Raw genomic sequence first — 19,364 nt, forward strand, 5'->3', positions numbered from 1 at the left:
CAGTTTGCTGTTTACATGTTTAATTATAGCTGAAAACAGCAGCTTGTGTTCATGCACGAAATCCTGCAGGTGCCTGTTTCCATAAGCAATGTTCCCATTTCATGCCCGGCTGCTCCCCCGTCCGCAGGGGCGGCTGGCGGAGGTTTGGAGGTTTGTTGCTGATGCAAATGACTCACTGATGGGAATTCTCCAAACTGCCAAAAGAAAATGTGTGGGCAATTCCATCTTATTTTGTTTCAGTTGCCTCTATAAGTGGTTACACTCTCGAGAGTCAAAAACATCATCAGGTTTTTGCTGTAAGTTCAGATTTGAAAGTGCTCTGGGTGGCTCCAGGGACTGGGACAGAGGGTGGTGGCTGGAGAGTCACCTGTTGGATCTGCCTCCTCCCGTGGACTCAGCAATGCTTTCTCTTCAGTGCAAACCCAAAGAGCCTCATCTGGGAGTTTTGGTGGTTTATGCAGAGCTGGCTGTGTCTGGAGGGCAGGTGTTGCTGACCCCTCCTGTGGAAACCCAGTGTTTTCTGTAGAATCTGCATTAATTTCTACTGATGCCCTTCCCAGGACACAAACCTTGGCATCAGTCTCCCCAAGCAGAGGAGGCATTTGCCAAAAGCCAAAGAGAACAGTGCCTAAAAAACCATCACAACACAATTGCAGAGACAAAACTCAGCACATTTAACCAATGAATATTAGAACTGTTTTGTAAGAAATCTCTGTTTCCTCTGTTCTTTCTCTCTCATGCACCTTTGCTCCCACTTTCTGAAGACTACATCCAAGACGCGTTAGTGGAAGCTGTACTAATCGTTTTAGCAGTTTCTGGGTCATGAAAAACAAAGAAAAGCTTATTAATGAGAAAAATGAAATAAGATTTCCCTAAGCTGATTGCTGATAAAAAAAAATTCCACGTTCATTTTTCTGTATAAAAAAGAAAACATCTGTCACCATTTCAGTGTCTCAGTGTCCCTGCGTGTGGTTCAGCTGAGGCTTGATCAATAAATGCCCATTTTCACACCTTCTTTCTTAATCTTTTTAGTTAAGCTCAGATAGTTGCAGACCAAAACAAAGTAAAATCAGCTAGCTGAGGTCTTCATCTGAGGGACTTGGAGCTGACAATGTTTTGAAATATTAAAGTATATGTATCACTCCCAGATCTTAGTTGGGCCACAGCCATGCTCAGCACAAGTCCCAGAAACACTAGAACAGAGTTCAGGACTTTGTGTTTCTAAACAGATTTCTTTGCCAAGGTTCAGAGCTGGATTGTGCAACCAAGTCCCAACAATGGCACGGATTGTACAATGCAGCCCCCATAAATTAAGCTTCCGCATTGCAAGGTTGTTGTTTGTGTTTGCCACCAGGTTGAAAAATACCCAGCAGTAATCAGAGTAGGTAAAAATGAGTGTTGTTAGCTTTCCTGACAGCATCAAGGTACAAGACAGAAGATTTTGTTCATTGCCAGGTATGACTTCTCAGGGAGCCTTTTGTTTCCATTTGACAAAATGTAATAGTTCTGTTTAAATGAAATAACCTTTTTTTTTTTAGGTTCAAAACATTGCTTTATACACATCTCAAAACCTTAGTAATTGTTGTTGTTACCTTGACACAGCCCGCAGGGAGAGCTCACAGCACGGAGGGATCAATGCGGATGTGAGACTGCTTTGAAAGTTCAGAACCAAGAGGAAATGGCCAACCCATCTCCTGGAGAGAGCCTGAGGATCTGGGACAGCCTGAGGATCTGGGACAGCCTGAGCTTCCAGCCCTCTGCCACTCTGAGCACTGGCAGCTTTGAGCAGGACTTGGGTAAGGTGACATCTCCCAGAGGGTCACTCAGTGCCCTCCCGAAATATTTCTTGTGCTGTGGCAATAGAATGAACAGTCCCTCATTGCAACAGAATTCTTGATGATGGTTCTGGCTAGGGCTGAAAAATCTTCTGGGGTGAGGGGGAATTTCAAATAGATAGTTCTCTTCCAGAATTCAAAGGTGAAAAAGGAGTGCTTGAAAAGTTGTCCTCTCAACATTCATGCACAATCTAAGAGATTATATGGAGTTATTATTAAAATTGCATAAAATGCAGAAGCTCTTTGCCTTTTCCATGCTGTGCTGTCACAGGTGTGAATTCAGCTCACTGTGACAGCTACAGGTGGAGCAAACCCCATTTAGCTCAGAGACATTTTCAGCACCTCACAGCTTCATCTGAAGGTCTCTGGGAGCCTTACAATTAACTCTTCATAATTACCCCATCCCAGCAGTGTGGGATATTGTCCTGCTTGGACAGCAAGAGACATCAAGGCACACCACATGGGCAGGGTGCAGGGAGAATGGAGGGATGTGCTGCAGGGTGCTCGGGGCTGGCCAGGGGTGCAGGGCATGGCCATGTCTGCCAGGAGCAGAGGTTTGCACGGAAACAAGAGAAAGTTTGTGGCTGAAAGGGTTAAAAGCCGACCAGTAGCGTGCAGACCTCTCTGTCTGAAGAGATCTCTGCCTGCTCCCACCAAACAGGAGCAGATGGTGCATTGTTTTAAGGGCTTTTCCGAGACAAAAGAACAAGATCAGATAACCTTTCCTCAAAGAGGGTACTTACAAAAAGCCTTTGCTCTTATTAAGGATTCTTCATTGTTTTCCTCACAACATTTTATACATCATATTGGATTTTGGGGTGGTGGAGAAGCCAGCATTGTTTACTGTGCTTCTCCCTCCCCCCCCAGTGACCAGGAGGGCATCTTAGACGATATGGCAGCAAGGCCGTTGTCTGAAGTGTTTTATCCTAAGCGAAAGACAACCTATTTATTTACTATTAATAACTGAGGGCCCCAATTCTGCAAGGCCCAGCCACCCACTATTCACCAGAGGAACAATAGGAGCTGCTGCCTCGTGTCTGTGCCAGGAGAAACCTCTCCCTTCCCCGAGCATTTGCAGGAGCTGCCAGGCCAAGGCTGCACTGGGAAGCAGCGCTCCCACCGTGGCCACGCTGCTGCACAGGAGGCACAGAACTGTCGTGCTCAGCACAAACTGGGTTTGAAATATGGGTCACAAGTGGCTCTGTCACCACCCAGAGCAGGGACAGGGCGTTCAGACTGAGGCTGCATTGTCTGCTCAAGGCATCACCCAGCAGTTGGCTCTGTCCTTTCATGGGACACAGGAGTCACCGTGCACATGCAACATAATGAGGTGTAATTCTGCAACTGCTGCCAAATGCACATATTTACCTTTCAGAGGGACACACATCACCTGGCCATCCACTGCTGTGCCAAAGAAAGATTTTCTGTAGTAAACACACTTGGCAAAATAACAAATTTCATTTCAAACATCTTAAAGCAGAGAGAAGATATTCACAGAATATTTACTTACTGCCTGGGGTAAGACAGTGAACTTGTCCTGAATTGTTGAATTTTCTTTTTAAACACAGCCAGTATAAAACCTAGGATTGCAAATCCTGTAAGCTCATGCTGTGGTGAGCAAAAATTGTCTCCACAGGTAGTGTTGGGAAGTATTTCACTTACATGAATTTCTCATCAGTTTAGGCACAAAACTTGCTATAAGCAGTAAGCTGATAAGGAAGGACTTTGCATATTACAGTACTTTGTAAAAATCTTTCTGTCATTCCTGCCAAGCCACCAGGGCTCTCCCACAGGGAGCTGAGGAGATGAACTGTCCTCTCCTTGCTACTCCAGCATGTCCTCTGTATACAGCTCACAGTATCCAAATTTCTGTATTTCTATTAAATAAGAGAACTATATGATTTTTTAAAACCCCAACATTTTGCCTGTGCGCCTTCCTGCAGTCTAGGGAATGGCCTTTGAAATGGATTGGACTGAATGAGCCAGAAATCTCATTTCATCAGAGCAGACTTTTTGTTTCCTTTTTTTTTTTTTTTTTTTTTGTATTTGGGAGATATCAACACTTAAGCTGAAACTAATTGTTTAAAAAGTATTTTCTAAATGTTGAAGCTTAATCATGGCTAATTCTTTAAAATAATTTGCATTAGGAAAGCAAATGGAATGTTTCCCATTGTTCTTGAAATGCAGAATTTTAACCTGAACTACAAGGAAAATGTATTTATATGTATCATCTTTCCCCTAAACTGCTGATTGACATATTTTCTTGTGTCACTAGAGGGAGCTGCCTTCTTGCTTCTAGAAGAGGGAGAAATTATTAAATTAGTGGAATAAGCACAGAAATGTATCAGCGTGGCTTCAGCTAATTGTGCTCTGATGGAGAGTGTTGAGCTGAGGCAGCTCTTCATGTTCCCTCCAGGATCCTGGCTGTATTTTGTAATTCCCACACCTCCAGTGAGCTCCAGCCCTGCCTTCAGCACCCCTGGAGTTGTCTGCAATGATGTTGTCACTGACTGAGAGAGTTTAGAATAACTGATGAGGAACAGAAGGACCATTCCACGGAAATTCAGGATTCTGGTTAGGTCCAGGTTCAGGCCCAGCTCTGTTGCTATCCTGAGCCAAGAGCTGCCCTGCAGCTCCGTGTGACAAGGGGCAGCAGCAGGGTGAGACACTGCCATGTGCTGCAACATCTGGCTGGGAGCTGAACTCAGGCCAGCCCTCCACACCAGAGGATTTAGACATAAATACAAAATATGCAGAGCACAGGAGCAGCACAGGCCACATTAATCCCCTTGTTTGGTAAGCAGCCACTCCTCAGTGCCAAGCAGGATGCCAGACGTGTTTAGAGAGGAGAGAAGGACCTGATCCAGCAGCTGTGGAAATACAGATTCTCCAAGGTACTCCAGAGTGCAGCTCAGCCCATGGATTTCCTGAGGGACCAGGCAGAGCCTTCACACTGAGAGTCTCTTGCTGGGGGATTGCTCGGGGCTCCCAGGTCTTGTGAAGGGCCAAACTGCCCTTTGTGATCAGAAGTTACCAAACCTCTTTTCTTCCTCTCCTTTTGCCTGTCATCACTGCAGGTCCTTTCCTGCACAGAGAGTGCTGAAGTCTGGGTGGTTTCTCACCTTACCTGGAGAGCACCCTGAAATAATAAAACAATTGAGCTAACATGGTAAATTTGGAGAGGGGAAGGACTGCCCAAATGGGGGCTAATGGGGAAATTCCTTCTGGATCTGCTGCTGCACTCCACAGCAGCATTTCAGGACACTTTACACCCCATATTCCTACACCTCCAGGCAATAATGCAGACAAAGTCGTGCTTACAGTTAAAGTTGCAACTATGTATTTTTATAATAACTGGGTTGGTCTGATTGCTGACATGGGCAGAAAGAGAAAAAGCTGTCCTTGAGTAAAGCAGCAGTAAATGCTTCTGCCTTGCTTCAAGTGATTAGAAAAATGAGACTTTTAGCCTGGCTTTTTTAATTACATGTCAGGGAGATTCTACAGGGCTTTGCTGAGATTCTGCAGGTGCAGCGGAAAGTGATTTAATAAATAGCATTTTTTTTCACAAGGCTGAGTGTATGCACATTGAAGCTATCTGGGTAGGCAGTAAATGCCATTCATCATCACCTAAAAGGACGTGAAGTTTAGCCAGATGGTATTTTCTTTAATGCAGGATGTTGCAACACAAGAAATGCATCTGGAAATAGCCACAATTAGGAAAATTACATTCAAAAGAAGGGAAAAGAGATCAGAGCAAACTTTTTAATCACTTTGAGGTCAATACCAGTGGTTGGGCTTTAGTCAGAATAACAAGAGCATTGTTCAGTGTGAAGCACAAATTGAAAATATTTGTCAGGTTTTAAATTATATCCTAATAGATAATCATATTTCTGACTGGCACAGATATTAACATTAAAAGCTACTCAGACAACTTAGCATCAATAAATATAGCTTGCAACTTTTTTTGTAGAATGACCTTATTTGTTACTATTGAAGGAGCTTTTGAAAGTGCTGCTGTGGACCCACTGAAGAATTGTTCACTTGTCTTTTTTTTCTATTGCATTGCTTAAAACCACTAATAAAACTTCCGTGTACAAAACCCAGCTTTTCCATCCACTCCATTTTCCTAAATAGGTCATTGCACAAAATCACCTCTAGTCAACTATCAGCATTAAGGAGTCTGACTCAGTCCTCAAAATTAGAAAGACTGGCTAAAATGAAAATTCTTTCTGAAACTATGAACTCTTAATTTGGCACGTCTAGATAATTTATTGTGATTTTGCCTTTCCAAACCACCCTCCAAAACCAGGAGAGGCCCATTTCCAAAAGAAAGGATGAGATTTCCATCCAGGCTGTTGACTCTGAAAAGGAAGGCGTTAAAAGAAGCCTTGTACAGTACCACTGTAGGAGGAAAGTGAAATCTGCAATCAAGGTGTTTATAAAAACAGAGCAGCATTCTAATAGAAAATCTGCATCAGGCTCAAAGATTTAATATTTTATTTCACTCACACCCACATAAACACAAAACTCATCCTGGCATGCAAACAAGCCCACATCTCTGCTCCTTCCCTTCAGTCTGTAAAACAAACACAAACTCTGCATGTCATGGGCTTATCCTGCACCATGGGGTGATTTGGATTCAGGTGACCTGGATAGAGACAGAGATTTTATCTCAAGTTTCCAAATCAAACCTATTTCTATTTATGACCCACACTTCCATTCTTTTATGACTCTGGTTGCTGTGACAGTAGCACAGCACAGAATAAACACACAACCTGTTTGCATAAGCTGAGCAATTCAATTGAGAAGCTCAAGCAGCCAAGAACATTTCACTGGTAAACATAATATCAGCTGCATTGTCACACACAGGCAGGGGAGGTGCAGTAAGGAAGTAGCAGTGAAAAAGGTGAACCTGGAGCAAGAGGGGAAACTTCCCACTTTAAAATGAAAGATTTTTTCCAGGGGTTTGTGTCCCTCTGTGACAAAACAGAGAGGAAGCAGCCTACATCCCAATGCAGATGGAGGGGACATGCAGGATGCTCCTCAAGTTCCCAGAAAAGTGACCTTTTTTCACTTGGGAAACCTTGTCACAATGTTGGGAATTTTTTCTTTTGTACCCAGTGGCTGTGATCCTGTTGGTGCAGCAAAAGAGCAATGGGATCAAGAGTGACAATAACCCACACTCTGAAATTCAGTCTTAGAACAGGAATTGTTCCTCATTCCTCTCTTCTTAAGTCCTGACAGTTTCAAATACTTCCAGGACTTTGTGCTAACCCATTTCTTGACAGGATGTAGGTACTGACATTTTCCTCCTCCAGTTATGGTGGAAGAGGTAAATGTATGCAGAGAAGTTATTTCAGTAATAAAGGCAGATGTCAGATGTAGGAGGCTTCCAAAAATAGGCCCAGGGAGGATTCAAAGGAAAATGCAGTTGGAACAATGTATACATTCCCCTTGTGATGATCCCCTAAACTTCTGCAGGTGAGGGAGATTTTGGCAGCACAGAGCTGGAGGACAAACACAGGAGACACCTGGACATTTTGAGGCAAACCTCCTTACTGCTGGCTCACAAAATGAAGGTCAGTAGGAAACCAGTGTAATGAGAAAAGGGAATTCCAGTTCTGCTGTCCCAGGGAAAAAGTGCTCCCTATCCCTAGATTCAGGTGTGCTTAGGCCATAATCAGTTGGCATCATCTGCTCTGAGTCAGGTTTATAAACCCTAAGGTGAGGTGCCAGCCCTCATCTGCTGTTTGGAGACATCAGTGTAGCTCCTGTGGGTAAGAGGATGTTGCTGTACTTGCCCAGGGCAGCAGGATGTGACAGGAGCTGGCTGTGCAGCTCCTGTCCTGCCCTTTGCCCCCCAGCTCTCAGGCGTTGTGTCACCTGGTTGGAGATACCATTTATAATGTGTCACTTCCTAACACAGCTCCAGCAGCAGCAGCAGAAACATCGGCTTTTGGTGCTGAGGGAGAAGGCAAAGCAAGAGGTTGAGGAAAGCCACAGGTTTTTGAGGGGCCTGCTGCACCTCAGTTCTGAGGTAAGTTATCATTTCAGATCCTGGCTTAACACCTCTAGCCCCAACTCTCATGAGAGCAGTTCCAAACACACAGCAATTTGTGAGCTGCTGTAGCACCTTACTCTCACATGCCCACAGAGCTTTCTCCCAGCCCATTAGTGAATCAACTCTTTAGGAATTGTTGGCATGGGAAAAGCATTGTCTACAACCAGAGGTTTTCCAAAGAAGATGAGGAAAAAAGGTTTAAATGTTTTGCTTTTCAAATAATTCAGATCATTGAGACGTGCGACAATTTGTGTGTGTGCAGGAGAGCAGGAATTCCAAAGGCAGTGATCCTGCTGTGACAAGACCTTACCACACAGGGCAGACACAGAGAGGACACTGGCAGGAAGGTGACCTTGCTGCTGGCAGCTACAGGAGGTAGGATACAGTGAGGCACTCCAAGGATTTGTGGTTTGGCTATATTACTATTTTGGGGCACTAAAGTAATTGCTCTATAGTCTTTTTAACTCTGATTTGTGCTCATACTACAGTATTAACACCTTTCCAATGTTGTGGGAGATCTTGCACTTTTAGAAAAGTAGAAACCCCTCTGAAACTTGTGTGAAAAGTATAATTTTCTTCATTTTGCTTTACTGTCATACCCTTGATATAAATTAGAATATTGTATGTGCATTTTTAAAGTGGCATAAAGACTTGAGAATTGCTTCCAGGGTCTTATGGATGCAATTACCAGAAAGGCACCTTTGCACAGGTAAAACTTTCAGTATCACATAAAAATGAGCAGCATTTTGGTTTGAAAAGATTCAGTTTCCATGGAGGACTTGGATGTGAAAGAAGGAATTGAAATAATATTTCTGACTGCAGTAAGAAAATATTTCCTTTTTCTTACCTTCAGTAATCAAGAGATGGGTTCACTGAGACACTCTGCATTGAAGATAGAAAGAGATCCCAATCCAGTGGATCCCAAAATATTGGGAGAAAGAAAACCTTTAGGAGGAGGAGGTTCATACTGCCTAGTGCTTCAAGGAGGTGAACGAGACATTAAAGGATTTAGTGGTATTGGGAAAATGCCCCATTCAACCTGGCCTGGAACACAGCTTTCTAACTAATTTTGAAAGCTTTAACCTGAATATTTATATTCATTATGCATATTTAAACTATGGCCACATTCCTTTGTACTCCTGGCCCTGCTAAGACAATCTTGTTGGGAGCTGAGAGTTATTTACCCTATCAATGGGCCCCCTTTTAAATTTTTACCTGTTTGCCATGATTTTACTTGTAAGGGAGGTTGATGTCCATACCTTGTTCCTGGAAGTGAACAGCTGAGGCATGACTCCTCCAGCTCCTGCTGAGGGCAGTGCACAGGCTCGGCTGACAAATATTTGCCAAAGGCACCTTGAGTTTAGAAACAGATGTTAACTTGTACTGGGGGAGTTGTTTTTTGTGTCTTTTCCTTTCAGTTATTTTATTTTTGGCGACATTAACTCTTTGCCTTGGGATCTCTGCCAGCAGATCACAGGCAGTCACAGCACAGCCATCACACCTCGAATCTGTTGTCACCTTGGGTGAATCTGCCCCATGGGGAGACTTGGGACAGCTCTGAGGACAGCAGTGACCAGGCCAGCTCCAACAGCCAGGTAACACCAGCTCTTGAAACAGTCTGAGGAGCGTTTCTGTCTCCGGGTTGGTTGGTTTTTTGGTTTTAGTCCCTCTATCAAACTGTTCACCTGATGATGCCAATACTCTGCTCTGTCCCCAGTGGAGCGCAGCCATTCCACGCTTCAGAAGCTCCAGCAACTTCCGTGGTTCCAGCCTGGCTGTGGTGGAGCAGAGCCTGAGGGCAGAGGAGCTGTGGGCTCGGCACCAGGCAGTGCTCCTGCGGCTCCGGAGAAAGGCTCTGCGGGAGAGGGCCAGGGCCGAGCTGGCCTGGCTGGGCCACCAGAGACGGTGAGGGCCACGGGGGCACCAGCGCTGGAGGCCTGCTAGGCCAGGACTGCTTTTCCTCCTTTCAGGGAAACACAGTAAATGTAAAATCTTCTTAGAAAGCAAGTAACAAGTAAAAAATTAGGAGAGGAAAGGAGCCTGCATGGTTTTAGTGTCTCCAGAGCAGATTTGAGCTTCTGTTGCAGCCTCCTCTGTGGTGGGTGATGCACCAACTGTGCTGAGGTGCCCTCAGGGATGGATGCTGAGGGCGTCCCTCAGTGCTAATGAGGATAAGGAGCCCTCGGGGCAGTGAGGGGCATTCCTCAGCACTGATGAGGATAAGGGGCTCTCAGGGAGAGTGAGGGGTGTCCCTCAGCACTGACCAGGGTGAGGAGCCCTCAGGGATGGATGTTGAAGGGTGTCCCTCAGCACTGACCAGGGTGAGAAGCCCTCAGAGATGGATGGTGAGGGGTGTCCCTCAGCACCGACCAGGGTGAGAAGCCCTCAGAGATGGATGGTGAGGGGTGTCCCTCAGCACTGACCACACTGAGACACTGTGAGGAACCCCCCAGTGCTCAAGAGACTCCATTTGCTTCAGGAGAGGTCCAGGCATCACAGCCCCAGAGTGGTGAGATATTTTTCAAGTTCATTAGAGCTTTCTGCAGAGCCTTCCATACCTACATCTGCTTGGAGAGGAGCTTTGCTCTCATCCCATCCATAGATTCAAGGCATTTAATGATATGACTCTGATTCTCATCCTTGTGATCTCCAGTGTCCTGGAAAACCTGCAGGATAGTACAGGAGCCTCTGCCATGGCAGCAAAGCAGCACAAAATCCTGATGGAGCTGAAACTGGAGCAGGTAATGCTGCAGTGAGAGGAGGTGGCATTCATCTCATATCCACAGGGAGGTGTCTGGAGTTGCTGGAGCAAGTGGGCTTTGTGTTCAAAAAAAACTATTACTTTGCATCCATTATTCTGTGTGTTTCCTACATACCCACAGTGAGGTGGCTTTTGTGCCAAAGTCAGCAGTCTGTAAATCTTGGATAAAAGAAAACATCTTTTTTTTTTTTTTTCCCTCTTCTGCTACCTCACTGTTATTGTGGATTTTTCTATTTATGCCATAACAAACAGGTCATATAATGTAGGTGTCCACTGATTTATGCTTGTGATGTTGAAATATATTAAATTAATCTGACAGCTAATTTTATAGTCTCAGTTATTCCACTATGCTAGATTCATAATTACACTTGGTAGTGAGAAAATGTCTGTCCTGCTCCTTACATAGTGTGAGCCTCTCATTTAAGTAAAGGAATTCCTAGTGCAAACCACAAGCACCCTGTAGTTTTGAATGATCTGAAGACAATTAATTTTTAAAGGTCTCACCACTTGACACCCCATCAAAACATTCCTTTACCTGCCACCAGTTTTCACAGGTGAAACCCCTGTTGAAAAATAAAACTGCAAATTTTTTATAAAAAAGGAAACTATTGAGTTTTCAGGGTATTTTGGGATTAATAGTTCCCTATATGAAGAGACATTATACATATTTTTAAGTATAGCTCTTCGTTATCTTCACTCTGTTATGCTCCTTTCTTTCTCTGCTTTGTTTAGGCAGAAATCCAGCACCTGAAAAACATCCACAGGGCAGCCCATCAAGAAAGGAAGCTTTTATTAAAGCAGCAGAGAGAAATCTTAATGATGCAGCATTCAACAGCACAACTCCAGGAAAAGCTGCACAGTTTGGCTGGGAAGCAGGAAGTGGTGAAGTCAGGGAGTAAAGACAATTGTGTCCAGCTAAAGCATAAAAAGAGCAAGAAATATGAGGGGTAAGTAAAACCTTTCTCCATGATTGCTGAAGGTAAGATCAAATCCAGTGGAGAAAATGGAGACAGGTATGTCCTAGATAATTGTGTGAGCTTTAGATACTCCAAAGAGGGAGTGTATAATAATAAATTTTTCCAACTTCTGTGTTCAAGCAGTTGACAAGTCAAGATCACTGCTTATCATTCTGTCCCAATTGGTGAGTTCCTCAGGGCATCTTTAATGATGCCACACAACTGCTAATGATAGTTCATGCTTTCATGGTGGCTTTTAACTACAAACCCAAACACTTTGCAACTATATATTAATTAGGCTTCACAATACCCATATGGAATGAGTAGAAAAGTATTGATTTAATTGGGGAAATTCACTCCTTTGTCACCCTCTGGCTCTGAGCCTTTGTATCACTCAGCCCCTCAGAGCTGGTCTGTGCTTCACTAAGGATTTAACCAGAGAAGGATTTTGTAATACACAGGGCTAAATTTTAGGCTTAAACTGAAGCACAGAGGTGTCATGTAAAATCCTACAGTGAGATATAATTCAGGAGTTTAGTCAGACTGAGAAATCCCCATCCTGCTGTTCCCCTGGAGCATCCCTGTCTGCTTCCTGCTGGGCTGGAGGAGCTGAGCAGTGTGAATGAGAGCCCCACAACATCCACACTGCTCCAAACAAAAATATAGTTTGCTTCAGGAAGAGAAAAAGCAGTTAAAGACATATATTTATCAATGTGAATTAAAACCCCCTTTCATTCAGTGTTACCCAGAGCTTTAGCAGGGTGGTGAGTCAGGTTTGTGCATTTACTTAAGTCCCCACAGGGGAAGGCTTTCAAATAAATCCCTGCATGGAACTGATCTATAATTCATGGTGTTATTGATTACAAGTCAGAGAAATCTTTAAAAGGTTTCTTGGCTGTGCTTTCACTTCTTATTACTGACAAGGCTGCTCGTAGGAGAACAGTGAATATTGGTGTCAGTCTGCAGCAGCCAGGGACTGGTGGAATCAAATGCACCCAAATTCTGGCTGATTGTCCCTAGATCTCTGTCCTGTGTAGGAGGGCAGATGGTGATTATCCTATTTATCCCCCTGCATGGGTATGTTCATATTTTATACTGATCAGGAACAAAGCATTCCATGTCTAACTGTTTACAGCTTTTCTACTGAGAACAAGGAATCACTGGTACAACACCAGAAACAGGTGGAGGAGTTGCCAGGTTTGGAACAGTCCCTTAATTCTCAGGATGATGTTTTCTTACCTCTGGAACCTACAAATTCAGCTGGAATGGAACCTATAGCCACACTCTTTACAAGAAAAGGCCAAAAGTGTGTATTTCTGGTAAGGCCCACCTCTGGAATTCCATGAATGCCTAAAGAAAGGGTGTCCCAGATTATATTTCCCTTAAAACAGGATCAGCCCAAGACTCATTTGGCACTTAGGAACATGAGGTCAAAATAAGTGTGTTGGTTATATGCAATTTTTCCTTAAGACATTAACTCTGTCTCCTAAATGTTTACATTCTAGGAATCTGTGCTGGAGGACAAGGCACTTCTTTCAAACCCTGATTCTAAAGATAATGAAAATATTAATCCATGTGGCAGAAAGTACCCAGTGAAAGGTTTGGGAATGCTTCCTACTTGGTGTAACTTAAGCCTGGTTCAGGCAGAAAATACTCTTGAAGGAACAGGTCAATCATATTTAATGCTATTATGTCCAATCTGTTTCAACTACTTCAATCAAATTTTAATCCAGACAGAAAGAGAGACAATCTTCTCATTTATTACCAAAGTGTCTTGCTCACTATAGCCAATGTATAAATCACTGCTGGGCAAGATGGTGGGGATCTCTCTGAGGTTTATTAGGAGATATGATTATACTGCTTCCCCAGAACAAAATCATAACTTACTCTGATTGTGTCATTAACAATTTGCTCTCTTTTGATACAATTTTTCAAGAATTTAAGGCTGTTCTTTTTAAAAGAACATAGATCAGTTGAAGATAGACTTAGGACATGCTGGAGTTATTTTTGTCTCCAGGTTTTATCCTCAGTTCATATTTCTTACTCTTAGTAGGACAGGTGAAAAATAAAACTGTCTGTTTATATATGAGTCAGTTATATCATTTACATAGTTCTGGGTATGCATAATTTCTGTAATATAAATATTTACATATTGTGGCAGTATTTCCTCTTTCTGGCCCTTTTCTAATGAACCATCTTTCTGCATATCATAGAATATCCTGATTTGGAAGGGACCCACAAGGATCATAAAGTCCAACTCCTAATTTACCCCTAGATATCATAGTGAGGAGCATGATAGATTTGAGTGTCCTAAGTGATCTATCAGCAAGCTCTTCTATAAAATATTTTTCTTTTAAATGCTGTTAAAAAAAATTCTTTTAAATGTTCCAGTTAAAGAAGTGGAAGTGCCTGTTCCTTGTGAGATCCATCAGGTGGATGCCAGTCAATGTTTGAAGCATTTGGACCATGTTTCTCATGAAGCTTCTGATGAACTAAATGTAAAAGTATTTTCTGAGGGATTAACTTCCATGGAACCATTATCCAAGTCAAATAACTTCTTTTTGCAATGTGAAAGTGCCAAATCAGACTCTTCTCACTCAGAATTTCAAAAAGTGTCTGCAGTTTGGATCAGCTTCTCAAAAAGTTCCGTTTCAGACCCAGAATTAGAGCTGAAACATGGAGATGACACAGATGTCAGTGTCCCAGAAGAGTTTGTCTGTGACAGTGGTGATGTGTTTGCTAATCTCTCAAAAGACATGCCAATAGCAATAAGTAATGGAAAGGAAACATCACCTAGTGGCAAACACAATGAACGTGAGCTGCCTGAAGATGACAGAGCTGAGACTTCATCTCTCTCCCAGAAATACTCTGGAGATGTGTTGGATCATGGCTGCACTGATCACCTGCTTTCCTTCATCCCAGCAGACAAAGCAAATGCCTCCAGAACCAAGTCAGCACATTCCTCCCAATCTGAAAACCCTTCTGAGGGAGTGGATGAGCCACACCTGGGTGCCTCACAAAGCTGCAGCAGAAACAAACCCTGTTCTCAGGAGATCCCAACACTGGGGAATGATGAAGCTGCCAGCCCTTCATGCACAGATGCAACCTCCAGTAGTGATAAGGGTCTCCCTCCAACTGACAAGGATACCTTGTCGGAAATGCTCTGTCCTGTGGGTGAAGTATTGTCCTCTGGAAGTGCTGACTTGCCATCTTCTAACAAAAAGGATTTGTCATTTCCAAGTGAAGATCTTCCTCCTCCCCCTTTAGGTGCAGATGCAATGAAAAATGGTGATCCTGCCTCCATCACGGATGATTTCCCATCCCCACTGGAACAAGTGACAGGCTCAGAGCCTAGTCAGGGCACGGATGAAGATATATCACTGGAAATGGATGCATTACCCCCATTACCTGATAACACCATGCCTGGAGAATTTCCCCTGCTCAGTACAGAGACAAGTGGTGCTTTTTCAACTCAGGATGATTGTCTCTCAGAACAATCTATTACAGCTCTTTCCAGCTGCTTTTCAGAAAACCAGCAGGGAGAACAGGAGATGCCTTTGCAGCATTTGGAGTTTCTGACTGTGTCAAATACAGATTCTTCTGGTGGAAGTAAAAGTCCTGAATTCCCAATGAAACAACGCAAAATGTGTGAAAAGCCGCCCAGTGCTGAGGACAGTGATGACCCATTATCATCATTTGAAATTGGGGACAGAGTGTTGGTAAAGCAGAGCCAGCCTGGAACTCTGATGTTCAAAGGCCAGACTCATTTTGGCAGTGGTCACTGGGCTGGTGTTGCACTGGACAAAGCTGAAGGTGACAATGCTGGAACTTATGAAGGGGTGAAGTATTTTGAGTGTGCTCAGCACTGTGGGGTCTTTGTCAGACCTGATGAGATTTCACACCTGTTTGGGGTTAACAAAAATAGTTCCAGTTCCATGGGGAATGAAGACTCTGACTCCTTCCATGATGATGATGACTCCCTCAAAGGAGACTGCAACTATTCTGAAGATGATGAGCAGAGAGTGGTGTGTGCAGAGGAGAAAGCAGAAGACACAAACAGTGCAGGAGGTTCAGAAGTGAAAGAAAACCAGTCTGGGTTACACACTGCCTTGCTGTGTGGAAAAGGGCAAAAGTTTCCCCATTCCAACCAGTGTAACTGTAATGAATTCCTCTGTCAAAAGAACTTAATGTGCTTGGGATCACATAAAGAAAAAACAGAACTGGCACAAATAAAACAAACCATATTTGCAGATGCTCTTCCAGAGAAAAGCAAGACAGATGAGGTAAACACAAGCAAAAATATTTGTTGCTTGGTAGAGGATCAGAAAAGAATTAAACTTGCTGATGATATTGCAAGTGAACTCAGTAAAAAACTTCTGTTTGACATTTTAATTGCATTTTCTGAAACAGCTCAACACAAATATAAAAGTGCCTTTGAAAAAGACATGATGAATTATGGCAAAGGCCTGAGGCAAGAAGACAATCAGAAACCATTTCCCCTCAAAGAAAATTCAGTTGCTGCCTTATCTGAGCCATCAGCAAAGGTTTCTGATGTTTTACTGGGTGATTTTGATACGCTTTGCATTCATGGTTGTCACACAGTAACAGACAGAATTGTAACTAAATTTATAGATGATGCAGTTAAAGAATATAAGAAGATTAAAAGAAAACACAGATCAAAAGCAGACAAGATACTTCATTTATCTCCAGAGACTTCTCCAACCACTTTGCCTGTAAGTACAGTGAGACAGTTTTTATTTCAAGTGCTGGGTCTATAGAGGCAAGAATTTGTGTGGCCCAGTTTTTCATCATCCATAGAAATTATATCAGTGTTAGGAACCAGATTGCCCACTTCATGTGACCCATTCCTTATCTAAGGAGTTATTCTGTGTCCATTAGATAGTACATGTATGGTCCAAACAAAGAAAATGGGAGTTCTTTATTGGAATTTTTAACAATACATCAGTAAGCCTTTCTTTGAGCCCATGAATAAAATGGTTTTAAGTGTAACCTTGACCAGTTGCTAATAATCTCAATACATCTGAAAAGATGGAATATATCTGTCTTTTCTTTTTCTCTCTTGAAGCTCCTTTTAAAAATCCTTGATGCTGGTGTTTTTGGAAGCTCTGAAGATTTTGATCAGCCTAATTCTGACCAAAACATGCTGGTGAGACAGACACAAAAGCAACACTTGTATAAATTAGACCAGTGGCACTCAGCTCCTTGGAAGAAAACTGTGGAAGTTCCTCTTGTGATACCACACAACAGTTCTTATGTTAAAAATTTGTCTGCGTATGCTGTGGAAGAGTTATGGACCCCAGAGAACATAAAATCAAATTTCAGGAACATCAACATGCCAAAGTACTTGGAATGTAGTGATCTCCCAGGGAATGATTTGGAAGCAGAAAGCAAGAGGATGTATAATCAGGTATTTTTAAAGCACTAACTGTTAATTACCTTTTGTAGTGTTCTGGAGGCTGAATCATATTAGCTAATATTTAATGTTATTCCAGTTGTTAACACAAAATATAACTAAAGGGACGCTGAAAGGTACTGCCAGGAGTATTTTGCAATTTGCTGCAGAATAATTCCAGTATAATAAACATCCTTGCAAAGATTCCAGAGTTTTGCTAGAGTTCCACCATAAGCCCTTGGACACCTGGCCCGGTGTCTGGTTTGGGTCTGTTCAGGGAAGGCCAAGTTCCATGGAAGGCTGGGGACTGGAATCCAGTTTTCCTGACTTCAGTGTCCTGCTGAGTTTGTTACAGGTTATATTTGATTTGAGCCATGAGTTGCTGTGTGCAGAATATCAAGAGTGTGCAAAGCCAAATATGTTCCCATGGATGGAAAAAGAAGTGGGATCTCCCTGTTCCAGGCATCTCTGCAGAAGGGCAGATGTCAGTGATGTCAAGGTATGTTCTGGCAATGTAATGTACAGGAATAAAAGTGAAAAGAGCAGAGATTGCAAAAAGAAATGTGAAATTTGGGAGGATTATGGTAATGTAACTGAGGTGATGGGAGAAGAAACAGCATCACCCTGAAATGTCTGAACAAATACGGACTGAGCTGATTCATTGAAATATTCCATATGTGTGGAGTTAAGAATGGGAATGGGCCTTTAAACTCTCCTAATTGTGACTATTTTGTGTGTAATATTATGATTAGAATGTGTTGGTTGGCCAGTATTGATCAGCTACCTCTAGGTCAGTCCCCTGAACTTTGGGATGTTTCTGGACTTAAAGCTGCATCTTCACACTGGCACCTGTCACTCATCTGGAACCGCACCAGAATTCTTATGAGGAGAGTTCTTTTCAGCCTTCTTTATTTTGTAGACGTTTGTTCAGGGTGAAATTATTAAAATAATGAACCTGGAAAAGAATGACTTAGAAATGAAAAGAAAATACCTAAATATGACCAAGTATGGAAACTGTAAGAGAGACAGAGTGGACCTTATTCTGGTAAGCAGAATTTCCAATGGGGATTTGTTTATTTCCTCTAGATTCAAACTAGAAATTCTCATCCTTTTGTGAGAATCACATTTACTTAAATTAACATCAGAACTTCAAATTACTGCCTTTTTAAAGTTGAATTAATAATCCAGTATTTCCAGCTCTTGTGAGTGGTTTAAATGAAAAAAAATAATGATGTAGATGTAAAGCTGTTGGATTAGTTGCAGTGTCTCAGTACTTCTGTGAAGCTCTTCTTTTTTGAAGTAAAAATTTGTTTCCATGTTCTATTTTAGATCCAGGAGCTCCGCAAAGAAGAATCTCAGTGGACTTCCTATGGTGATGATGAATTAACAGTGAAGATGAGGATGACTGAAGCCATATTTGATAGCTTGATCCTTGATACAATCAGAATTCTTAATAAGATTTATCTGAAAAAAGCCTGTTTGAAAGGTGACTGTGCACCATCTTTTTTCCTTTAATACACTTGGAACTGTTAAAAGGAGCCTGGAGATGGCTTCAGAGAGGTGGCACAGGGAATGGCAGGACCTGGAGCCAGACAATCAGGTTAAATGTCTATAATTTTATGCAAATGAAGTAAATACTAATGTGATGCACTTTAAATTGGAGATTTTTCTATCAGCACCTTCAATTCCTAACTAGATGTGTGCCTGCACTTGGGTTATTTATCATGCAATTCACAGGAGCTCATTGAATTTTTTACAATATCCAAATGTGGGGTACTGAGAATGTACTTTAATAGACAAAAGAGAGGAAATCAATAGTGCTTTTGTATTGGCAAAGCTGAAAAAAATCAAGATTTTGACAAGGAAATGGAAGCATTTCCTCAGCATGGTAATTGTTCCCTATGCTAATTGCTGTGGTCCCACCTATTTTGTATTGAGAAAATCAAATTTTTGTTAGTTCTTTTTAAAATAAATACTGTGCAAATATTTCTTACTGGAATTCAGAAACTGTTCATTGTTGAATAATTGATTGTAAAGAGATCAGATTTTTTCCAATCCCATTCATTCAGAGTGTCTTCCAAATAAAATTAAAATCAGGATCAATAAAGATAAATTATAGATAAATTTAAGATTTAAAAATACAATACTTAAAATCTGCTTGGGGAATAGAAAGACATTTTATGTTTGTATTTTTAAATACTGTTGGCTTAACTGTTTTTTGTACTTGTTTTCTGAATAAAATATGATACAAATGGCTTATTTTGTTTATTTATTTTCACTGAAATCACTTAGAATTACAGATTATCTTGCACACACTGCTCTTCTCAGCAGTGAATGG

General features: G+C 42.2%; 1 protein-coding gene across 2 annotated transcripts; it reads left to right on the top strand.

The window, feature by feature from the left end:
- The first annotated feature begins 1,357 nt into the window (after positions 1 to 1,357).
- On the top strand, positions 1,358 to 19,250 carry CCDC187 (coiled-coil domain containing 187). 2 transcript variants are annotated; one of them, XM_041484035.1, is made up of 17 exons: positions 1,358 to 1,455; positions 1,603 to 1,796; positions 7,317 to 7,414; positions 7,762 to 7,872; positions 8,159 to 8,271; positions 8,750 to 8,883; positions 9,367 to 9,491; positions 9,614 to 9,801; positions 10,550 to 10,637; positions 11,390 to 11,604; positions 12,749 to 12,932; positions 13,119 to 13,281; positions 14,005 to 16,346; positions 16,700 to 17,041; positions 17,382 to 17,525; positions 17,946 to 18,071; positions 18,356 to 19,250. In XM_041484035.1, exons 2-17 carry the CDS (start codon positions 1,679 to 1,681, stop codon positions 18,539 to 18,541), a joined length of 4,677 nt encoding a protein of 1,558 aa, XP_041339969.1. In that variant the 5' UTR covers positions 1,358 to 1,455; positions 1,603 to 1,678; the 3' UTR covers positions 18,542 to 19,250. The 2 variants fall into 2 exon arrangements, with proteins under 2 accessions (XP_041339969.1, XP_041339970.1); XM_041484036.1 differs by lacking the exon at positions 17,946 to 18,071.
- The last annotated feature ends 114 nt before the right edge of the window (positions 19,251 to 19,364 follow it).

Source organism: Pyrgilauda ruficollis, unplaced genomic scaffold (assembly GCF_017590135.1).
Source record: "Pyrgilauda ruficollis isolate IOZ18807 unplaced genomic scaffold, ASM1759013v1 scaffold62, whole genome shotgun sequence".
NCBI classification, from domain to species: Eukaryota; Metazoa; Chordata; class Aves; order Passeriformes; family Passeridae; genus Pyrgilauda; species Pyrgilauda ruficollis.

Coding starts and splice junctions, on each gene's coding strand:
- CCDC187 (XM_041484035.1), top strand. CDS start 1,679: ATGGCCAACCCATCTCCTGGAGAGAGCCTGAGGATCTGGGACAGCCTG. Junction 9,492..9,613: donor AGGCCAGCTCCAACAGCCAG/GTAACACCAGCT, acceptor CTCTGTCCCCAG/TGGAGCGCAGCCATTCCACG. Junction 13,282..14,004: donor AAATACTCTTGAAGGAACAG/GTCAATCATATT, acceptor TAAATGTTCCAG/TTAAAGAAGTGGAAGTGCCT.